Source organism: Coenobita brevimanus, chromosome 42 (genome assembly GCF_032717465.1).
Source record: "Coenobita brevimanus isolate Jiangsu-jjx chromosome 42, ASM3271746v2, whole genome shotgun sequence".
NCBI classification, from domain to species: domain Eukaryota; kingdom Metazoa; phylum Arthropoda; class Malacostraca; order Decapoda; family Coenobitidae; genus Coenobita; species Coenobita brevimanus.
In genome coordinates, this window is record NC_136995.1 from 936,403 (window position 1) to 947,500 (window position 11,098).

Here is an 11,098-nt window from a genome sequence, read left to right on the forward strand (position 1 = left end):
GTTGCTAGATACAGTAGGCTCCAGAATAATGCTAGATACAACGCTAAAATCACGACAATGTTCCTATAGAAAGTGCCACAGCCAATTAAAACTGGCTAAATAGACATTACTCCTACTCATAAGTTGAGAGGTCAGGTATTGCTTACCTTGCTCTCAGAAGCTGCTAGTGTTGCCAGGTACAAAAGGCTCCAGCACAATACTACTGTAGATATATCGCCAACATCACGATTATAGTGCTACGCAAAGTGCCACATTCACGCAAACCCTCTCTTAACTGTTAATACAGTCACAACTCTGAACAAGTTAACCCAGTGTGGAGGAGGCCAAGAGGAAGGCCACTGACTCATGGCTGGAGCAGGTCGATCACTCCTGTCTGGAGATACTTTGAGAGGGAAGAGTCGCTGCCTGGAGGGTTGCACAGACGGACCCGCGTGGGTGAGGACGGAGGGTGAGTGAGGCTATGTGCCCCGTGGTGTCTTCCCCTTCTTGATTGACTGAACCATCGCTAAATTTGCTCTCAGAAGGCGCTAATTATCATCATCATTGTCACTAGGTATAAAAAGCTCCAGTATGTCACTTGAAGTAGCGCTAAAACCATGATAATATTGCTATAGTAAGTGCCAAAGCAGCTTTGTAGCTAGAAAACACTAAAAAAAATGTTCTCGTGGGCGTTTCTAGAAAGACCAAATAATCTATGGTACTGATAAACTCCTCAAAACATCCCTACAACACTGATAATAGCTTCGGAATATGAGTTAAATAATAAAACCAAAATATTACCACTAAAATAATGATGAAATTTAACAACCATCGCTTAAATAATGATATAAAGTCTAGAACAGAGATACAGTATTAACAAAAGTTCTAGCATATACCAAAGAGTGCTGGCGCTTTTCCAAACAACACCAGGATATACCCGACACACAACAGCAGGATTTTTAATATACCAGGCACACAACAGCAGGATTTTTAATATACCAGGCACACTAAGCAAAATTTCTGTAATATACCAGAAAGTAGTGGCGCTTTTTCTACACCAGGCTATTTAATGTATATACCGGGCACATAATATACATAAAAGCTCTACAATATACCAGCAAGAGTGGTGGTTCCTTTTCAACACCAGGTTCCACCACATCATGATCTCGAATACACCAGGCCCAAAATACAAATAAACCTTCAATATACTGTCCATAAGCAGTGGTGGCGTTTTGTTTACACCAGTACACCACAAAATAAAACTAACCTTCTACAATATACCAGAAAGAGTGGTGGCCTCATCCACACCAGTTTACACCACACCAGGCTATTTATATACCAGGGTTTAAAATTTACCCCGGGACGTGTTTAGTCAGTCAATGGCCTTACCGTAAACATCCGCTGGTCTCGTCCTCTTGATGGCAAAATAAAACGATATACATATAGGAAAGTGTGTATTCAAGGTCGTAAATTCAGTATTGGAACCTCCCATTTTGAAAGCGTAGAGGTGTATATGCTTAAATAACGGAAAAGTCGAGTATATGATAATTTTGAAATAGTGTCTTCAGGTCAGTATATTTTGGTAATGAGGACTTTATTTTAAATCGCGTGTTCAGGTCTTTAAATTTTTTTTAAAAAAAAGAAGGAAATAGAAAAAAAAAAAGAAAAAACATAATAGTGATCAGGTCTTAAATTTTCACCATCAAAAAAGTTTCAGTTAAAAAAGTATATATTCATTTTTGCAATCGCACGTTCAGGTCTCGAAATTTCAGGAAAGGAAAATTAAATCACACTTAACATGGGCTGGTTTCCTTTCTGGCCAACTTTCTGCTTCAGTTTCACAAGTAAATTCAAAAGATCGCGTTTCACCCGGAGAGCTTTGTCTTTGCTGACTTAGGCGCTTAGATGATACACTCTTATAATGTATCATAGCTAATTATCTAACAGAGAGGCTTATAACTATCGTAACTACCTATCTAGTATCTAAGTATCTAACAGAGGTGCAAATCCACTGGCTTTCTAACACAAGTATGTCTATCGTAGCTTCTGTCACAAATCTATCTTAGCTGACTAACACAGCAGAAATATATATCTATCTCAGCTAACCATCTAACAAAGCATCATAAATCTCTCCTCTATCTAACAGAGGCATAAATCTCTCAGTTAACTATTTAAGACGCAAAACTCTCCTCTAACAGACATAAATTTCTAACAGAAACAAATCTATCTCAGCTAACCATCTAACAAAGCATGAATCTCTCCTATATCTAACAACGCAACATAAATCTCTAACAACGCTGCATATCTCCTCTATCTGACAGACATAAATCTATCTCAGTTAACTATCACAAGCATATATCTATCTCAACTAACTATCTAACAAGCATCAGTCTGTCTCCTCTAACAGTCTAACACACAGAGGTTCTAACACACCCGCTGGTCTCGTCCTTACCTCTGGCTAACGACTGAATGCTGTACTGAAACTGAAATCCGAGTGAAACGTGATCTTTTTCGAAGCTTCATAAAGTGTCTGAAGCCTGAAATGTTTGTGGCGAGTTCTGAAGGTAAAAATTTGCATATTACTTCTCTCTTCCTTACCTGAAGTTTCACCTGTTCTCTTTCAGCTGTCTCTTAGCTTTACCAGAAATTTCAGCTATTTCATTATAGTTTTTTTTTTTTTTTTAGCTGGTTTTAATAATTTTTTTTCTTATAAAGTCTTAAGTGAAACTGGATTACCTTATAACATACCTGAAGTTTCATCAATTCTGAAACCTTGACTACTAATCCTGAAACTGTAGATTACATGATTACAGACCTGAAGTTTCATTAGTCTCATGAAATCCTGAAATAAAGAGTTCCAAAGATGACACTATGAATTAATTCCTGAAGAATCGGAGTTCCCCAAATTTCCTGACACTTCGATTGGCGTCAGATACGATTTTTTATTAATTTACTTTTTTTCTATTTTTTCAAAGGTAAAATGAGATTGCTTTCATAGAGGCTGTAATATTAATCCCCCATCTTCACTACTGTATCCTGAAATTGAGGCATATGCTGGAAAAGTATGAATTTCTCTGTTTTTCATGGTAATAAACATAACTGGATTACAGTTTGTGTTTATTTTTTCAACCTACCTCGTCAATCATCGCTGTTATCAAGACACCATAATTTATAGTAGAGAGAGAGAGAGAGAGACAGACAGACAGACAGACAGACAGAGAGAAAAAAAATTTAGACATCTATCTATCTATCTATCTATTGCCAGACGCCTCAATCCCGTTTGGGGTGGCCACAAACAAATCGCCTCCATGTCGCCCTGTCCCCTGCCATTTCACTGCCATGCTCCCAACTCACACACCCCCTCTCTCGTATACCTCTCCACCCCATCCCTCCATCTCATCCCCGGCCTCCCCCTCCCTCTTCCCCCCTCCACCTCACTCACATACACTCTCTTCGTCAGTCTTTCACCCCCCATCCTCTCCACATGGCCAAACCACCTCAGTGTGTTCCTCATAACGCTTCCTATCACATCCACATCCACATCACAACGCTCCTTTATATCCTCATTCGTCAGCCTGTCTCTCCATGTGACTCCACAGGCTCCTCTTAAATAACTCATTTCCACTGCTCTCACTCTTGACTTGTGTCCTTCCAACAACGTCCAAGCTTCACTTCCATACGTTAGAGTTGGTATCACAATACTGTCATGTAGTAAATTTTTCACTTCCATGCTCACTTCCCTGTTTCTTATCACTGCTTTCAAAGAACCAGCAACCTTTCTTCCCTGCTGTACCCTTTCAAGCACTTCACCCTCCAAACCTCCATCCTTACTCATCACACTACCCAAGTACTTAAACGTACTCACATTTTCCAATTCCTCACCATCCAACCTCGCTGTACATTCACTGACTTCACCTCTCTCAAAGACCATCACTTTACTCTTCCCTACATTCACCTTTAGATTCCGTTTCTTACACACTCTCCCAAACTCATCCACCAAGCCTTGCAGCTCCCCTTCGTCTTCACTCAACAACACAGTATCATCTGCAAACAACAGTACAGGAAGTTTCCAAACACTATCCTCTCTCACCAGGGCCACTCCAACATCCATTACCCTACCTTGTACCTCTTTTATTACCCCATCCATGTACAGATTGAACAACCATGGAGACATGACACATCCCTGTTTCAACCCAACTTTCAAAGAGAAAAATTCACTTAGTTCACCATCCACACGCACTGCAGCCTTCGCACCATCATACTACTCTTCACAGCATTCAACAACTTCCCATCTACTCCATATATTCTTAATACTTTCCACAATCCTTGTCTATCCACCCTGTCATATGCTTTCTCCAAATCCATGAAAGCCGCATACAACTTCTTTACCTTCTCCAGAAACTTTTCCACTAAAGATCTAAGAATGAAAATCTGATCTACACAACTTTAGACATAAATACATAAAATTTACCCATTCAATATCTACTTAACTAAAATAATCATAATAAACTATCAAAACTACTTCATTAATTACATTTTACCATTCTATTATTATTATTATTATTATTATTATTATTATTATTATTACTACTACTACTACTACTACCATAGTTTATTTACAATTTATACATATAATTAATACTACTACAGACAACTGCCCTAAAACAATACTTTTCATATCCTCAAATTAACTGCATAAAAACAATAGGAAATACTGGGGACGTTATTTTAGGCGGAAGAGAGACGTAACACATCTTCCTTTGCGACTTATTTTGTACATAAAAATTTTCTATTGTTATAACTTATCGTTTTAATATTGACACAGTTGGCACTGATAAAATATGTGAGGATATTGGGATGTAATGTGGAGAATAAATCGGAAACTTAAAGGTGATACGGAATCTTCAAAAGCTACTTAGTTTACCACCCCAACCCTTTCAGATCGTTGACGTAGACTTTATTATATTAGTATTACCAGACGATTTCCTTCAGCTACGGAGAGAGAGAGAGAGATAGATAGATAGATAGATAGAGAGAGAGAGAGAGAGAGAGAGAGAGAGAGAGAGAGAATCGTCTGGATGTAGCCTGAACAAACCTGAAAAGCGGTATATGGGATAACCACGTGTGTTCCAGGACGCATTTTCAATTAACTCTTCCCGTTTCCACTCTAACTTTAAAAATATACAAATTCCTCACACTGTACAGACGCCATCAACTCTTTATTTCTATTTATTTATTTATTTTAACGCAAATGAAGAAAGAATTAGAATGGTGGGTGGGAAGTTTTGCGGGCTCCTGGCTCTTGGTTTCATTAAAGAGAGAGAGAGAGAGAGAACTTTTACTCACGCATCGCACGTTACCAAGCAATTTTTGGCCAGGAAAAACTTCACAAGTCTCATATCCACCTTATTCTCATATTTAACATCACCTGACTACTGACTCCTCTCTAGACTACTATTTACAATGACACACGTCGTTTTGGCCTAACTGAACACATCCATTCTGAAACGACGAGAACCCTGAGGAGCATCCAGAGAGGTGAGTTCCAGCGACTCTTCCAGTAGTAGCTGCGTCGCTGGAAGAAGTGTGCGGATGCTGTGGCAGAGGGAGGGGGAGGGAGGGGGTGCCATACTTAATTTACTTATACTTGGCCTAAATTTTCATCGTTCTGTGGGTTATTTCAAGTAGTTCAGTGGCAGAAAAAGAAATTATTGTGGCGGCTCTACATTCTTTCTGTAGCACTGCTTCGTGACTAACATTATATACTAGTGTTAGCCTACTGCAATATCTCAGCATTCAATAATGGAAGGATGACAAGTTTAGGCCAAGTTAGAACAAATAGGATATAGTTGTCCTCAAGGCTCCAGGCTCATGTAAACGTGAACCTGGTGGAGTGCAGGCCAGTGTTGTAACTCCTACAGTACACCATCTCCATTACGAGGGTTGAGAAAGGGTTGAGGGATGTTTGCAAATCGATGCCACCACGTGAAGGGATCCCTCTTCAGCACCACGGTGGCACTCGGAGGGGATAACTGGAGCCTGTATCTAATGTTCTATGTAAGTGAAACCACCAGAAATACTAAGGCATGGTAGAGACAGAGGGGCTGGGGTGTGTCAGGCGTGTCTGGGGTGAGGGGGGTGAGGGGGCAGGACTGGTAAGGCTCCCGCGGCCCTCAAACTGCGGGGTGCAACCACTGAAGGCACCCGGCTTTGTACCTGTCAGGGGCGTGGCAGCCATTATTATTATTATTATTATAATTATTATTATTATTAGTCATAAGCCGCCATTAAGTGACCAAGGCCGACACATGCAAGGATGTATGAGCATTTATAAACGATACGATATGATACAATAGGATATTATTATTATTATTATTATTATTATTATTATTATTATTATTATTACTACTGCTACTGCTGCTACTACTACTACTACTGCTACTACCATCACCACCACCATTACTACTATTCTTACAACTACTACTACTGTAGTACTACCATCACCACCACCACCACTACTGCTACCAAAACTCTTTAACCTCCCACCATGTGCAAGTAGGTGATCAGCAGCGTGTGTAGCCTCTTTCGCAGTCCCCGTAGCCTGGCGTCAGTGGTGCCCCGGGCCAGGAGGTGCAGCCCACGCCCCGCCAGGACTACCAGCTCCCTCCCCACCCTCCGTCTACCCTCACACTCCGACTCATTCCCCTGCAGGCTGGGTTGGTAAGTGTCAATCTGTGGAGGGGAAAAATTGATGATGATGATGATGATAATGATGACCTCCAATGTTTCTCTCCCTACGTACCTCTTCCCTTATCCCTCCCCTCCCTCCCTTGCTCCCTCCTCCTCCTCCCTTCCCCTCTGTACCCTACCTTCCTACCCCAACCTCCCTCCATCCCTTACTTCCTCCCTTCTTTCTCTCCATACCTAACTTCTCCATGCCTTCTCCCCTCCTCCTTCCCCTCACTTCTTGCATCTCTCCCTTCCCCTCCCCCTCCACCCTCCCCTCCCCTCTTCCATTCCCCATCCCTCCATCTTGAATCTCTCATCTTGATAACACACTCAATTTCCTGGGGTAAAATACTGACCAAGAACTTCTGACCCCACTAGCTCACTCTCTCTCTCTCTCTCTCTCTCTCACACACACACACACACACACACACACACACACAAACCCCCTCCCTCTCTCACACACACATACTCTCTCTCTCTCTCTCACACACACACACACACACATACACAAACCCCCTCTCTTTCTCTCACACACATACTCTCTCTCCCTCTCTCTCTCTCTGGACCTACCGTGTGTATGAGCGAGTTCAGGTGGTGTGCCCGTTGTGTGTGCGAGGCATCCTGCAGAAGGGCGGTGGTGAGGGCGGCGAGGCTCCTGATGGGGTGGGTATCCGGCGTGACCACCTCCACCTCCACACGGCCACCACACACACCCCACACCTGCGCTCGCGACACCTGCAAAAGTGTAATATTGTTGGCCCCTCTCTCTCTCTCTCTCTCTATTACGCACACACACACAGACACACACACACAGACACACACACAGACACACATACACACACACACACACACATGGTACACCCTTCCTCTCTCACACATCAATACCCCCAAACCCTCCCCCCCCCTCTCTCTCTCTCTCACAGACACACACACATACAGTACATCCTTCTTCTCTCACACACCCATACCCTCCTAAACCTCTCTCTCTCACACACACACACACACACACACACACACATACAGTACATCCTTCTTCTCTCACACACCCATACCCCCCTAAACCTCTCTCTCTCTCTCTCTCATCATCATCATCATCATCATCATCACGTCATCTACACTGTTTTCCTCCTAAATTGGCCCCGATTTTCGTCCTTTTGTAGCTTATTTCACGAAGCTCAGCAGAAAAACGATGCTGTGGCTCTACATCCTTCCTCTGCACTTCTTCATGACTAGCATCACATTCAGGAGTTTATCCATTGTTACAAGTCAGATTCATGATGGAGAGAAGGCAGCTTTTGGCCGTTAAAAAATAAAAATAAAATGAACAATAAAAACTAGAGAGAGACAGCAATTTTAGGCCAAGTTAGAGTCGAAAGAAAATATATGAACTAAGGAGAGAGAGAGAGAGAGAGAGAGAGAGAGAGAGAGAGAGTGAGGGAGAGAGGTGAAATTTCAGGCTAAATCAGAGTAATTAAGACACAGGATTCACAATTCCCGCCACCCACCTCGTACAGGAAGGCAGCAACGGCCTGGTTCCTGCGCCTGGTGGACCTGGCCGCCCTGTGCGCCTCCAGGGAACGCAGCAGCTCCGTCTCCTTGTTGAGCAGCGCCACCAGGGCAGCGCGCCTCTCCCGCCCCGTCAGCGTCTCGTTTATCGCACTGACCTGCCTCCGCCGCCAGGACTCCAGCCGCGAATACAGCTCCACCATAGACACTCCTCGCTCTCCACGCTGTAAGGGAGGCAATTTGAGCTTATACTGGGCATCCAACTCTCTAATGCAAGAGTTAACTGTTACTCCCAGTCTTTCATTTATGCAACAGGTCAGCTCTGGAACTGTCTCCCTCTGTCTGTATTTCCTGCTGCCTATGATCTCCAGTCTTTCAAACGCAGTGTGTCCAGGCATCTCAAAATGATCGGATCTTGAATTTGGCTCTCTATTGTATTTTGTTTTTCTCTTGGAGGGAACTGTTACTGCGTGCTCATGGCCTTTGGTTCCTTCTTCCTCGCATAAAAAAATAAATTAAAATAAAAAATAATGGCATACTCTTCATACAAGCCTAAATATACCCTCCCATCCCAGTACTAAGTTCCATTTCCTACAGACGTTCCCAGCCACATCAGGATACACTGCCCCCATGGACACTCCTCGTTCACCTTGCTATCAGGGAGGCCATTTTTCCATATATCTGAGATCCTGTAGATAAATAATGGGCAGACTCTTCATATATACTCTAAATACACCCCCCACCCCTGCATTATGACCCAATTTCTACGTTCCCAGCCACAACAGGAAACATTGCCCTCAATGTATATAAAATGCTTGGGGGACCTCAGCCACAAGAGGAAATACGTTACCGTCAGGGAAGCACTATTTAACGGCGTATTGTTATTGCCTCAGCCTGATCTAGAAGTGAAACCGGTGGATTGTCGCTTCCTCTATTCGGAGGATGGGGAGGGGGATGAGGACCGTTTATATAACCTGGTACTGGAACTGCCAAACTACATCAGTGTCACCACATGAAGGCGTCGCTTTCCACCACCACTACTTAGGTTTACCTTTTTTTACATTATATTCCTATAAACATGCCCTTCCAACAGTATATATCATTTTCAAAAAAATAAATCAGTTATGTTTTCATCTGAAGGAACTGAGCCACTCCCACAACTTAAAACTTTGTCACGGGTGCATGAAACTCGACGAATTTTATCTATGCGGTAGGAATGAATCTCCTGGGTTATTATTTACACTGGCCCTCCACTCTGACTACACCTGGCCACCAACTGAGCTGAAAGGGAGAACAAAGGAGGAATAAAAAGAGCTAACATCACCACACCTAATGGTCCTTTCTGGCTATCTGCGAGCATTTCAGAAAACTGTGCCTATGATATCTAATGCTATGGGGCGAAGATATAGGTAGCAGAGCAAGAAGACCCCCACCCACCCACCAAGCCCCCCCAGCCCGGAGCCGGTAGGAAAAAGTGAGAAGGACCACCACGCAACACAGAAAAACTGCCATGAAAATCTGACTATAAAGAAAAACAACTACACTAATTTAATCTGCAAAAGGACAAGTAGCTACCTGTTAATAAGTTTGCTCTACCACTGTATTCTCCACGACCCGAAGGAGAGGGAAAGTCAGCTAGATTTTTGTATTACTAAACCATGAATCTGTTTTACTGGAGGTTCGAACCAGAAACCAATGACTCACGTTGTGTTGTGGTGATGATGAAGGTGTGGTGATGGTGGAGGGAGGGGAGGAGGGAGACAGAGCCCCCTTCATCCTCTCCCTTTCCTCTTTCTCCGCCCTCGCTCTCTCCTCCTCTGCTCTCATCTGAAGGAAACGTGTACAGAACAGAAAATGCAAGTTAAATGTACAGTAGAACTCATACGTATACAAAACACGAACCAAATGTACTGAACAGGAATCAAACGTGTACTGAGTAGGAAGAGCAGCTTATACGAGTATGTTAACCTCGTCTGAACACAAAACACGCTTCAAACATGTAATGAATAGAGATTAAATATGACAAAAAAATAGGTATCACATTTACAAAGCAGAAAATGGCCATGAATTGGAAATGTGTATACGGCCAGTGAAGTGAGGACGGGAAAGGTGAAGTGATGGGAGGTGAGAAGACGAGAGGAGAGGAAGGGAAATTGGAAGGGAGGTACGAGATGATGTGAGTTGATGTGAAGTGATAAGCAGTTAGGTAAAGTAAGGTAAATATGTGAGATGATGTGAAGTAAGAGGAAGTGAAGGAAGGGGAAGTGAGGGGAAGGAAAGGGAAGTGAGGGGAAGGAAGGGGAAGTGAAGCGAAGGAAAGGGAAGTGAGGGGAAGGAAGGGGAGGTGAAGTGAAGGAAAGGGAAGTGAAGCGAAGGAAGGGGAAGTAAGGGGAAGGAAGGGGAAGTGAGGTGAAGGAAAGGGAGGTGACGTGAAGGAAGGGGAAGTGAGGTGAAGGAAGGGGAAGTGAGGTGAAGGAAGGGGAAGTGAGGGGAAGGAAGGGGAAGTGAGGTGAAGGAAGGGGAAGTGAGGGGAAGGAAGGGGAAGTGAGGTGAAGGAAGGGGAAGTGAGGTGAAGGAAGGGGAAGTGAGGGGAAGGAAGGGGAAGTGAGGGGAAGGAAGGGGAAGTGAGGGGAAGGAAGGGGAAGTGAGGGGAAGGAAGGGGAAGTGAGGTGAAGGAAGGGGAAGTGAGGGGAAGGAAGGGGAAGTGAGGTGAAGGAAGGGGGAGTGAGGTGAAGGAAGGGGAAGTGAGGTGAAATGTTAACCTTACCTGCCTCAGCCATTTAACCCTTCGTCGTGCCAGCCATCCTCGTAGCAGACTCTGGAGAAGATATACCTGTACACACACACACACACACACACACACACACACACACACACACACACA

General features: G+C 43.5%; 1 protein-coding gene across 1 annotated transcript in view; it reads right to left on the bottom strand.

Moving 5' to 3' along the window:
- Nucleotides 1-6,093: 6,093 nt before the first annotated feature.
- The window catches only part of LOC145397652 (IQ motif and ubiquitin-like domain-containing protein), a 10,901-nt gene continuing 5,896 nt past the window's right edge, over nt 6,094-11,098 (bottom strand). Inside the window, exons 7-10 of the mRNA XM_080270691.1 lie at nt 8,214-8,438; nt 7,279-7,443; nt 6,526-6,711; nt 6,094-6,195 (exon numbers count right to left, since the gene is read on the bottom strand). Of these exons, the coding sequence (XP_080126817.1) occupies nt 6,094-6,195; nt 6,526-6,711; nt 7,279-7,443; nt 8,214-8,438 (678 nt within the window). The remainder of the gene's footprint in view (nt 6,196-6,525; nt 6,712-7,278; nt 7,444-8,213; nt 8,439-11,098) is intronic.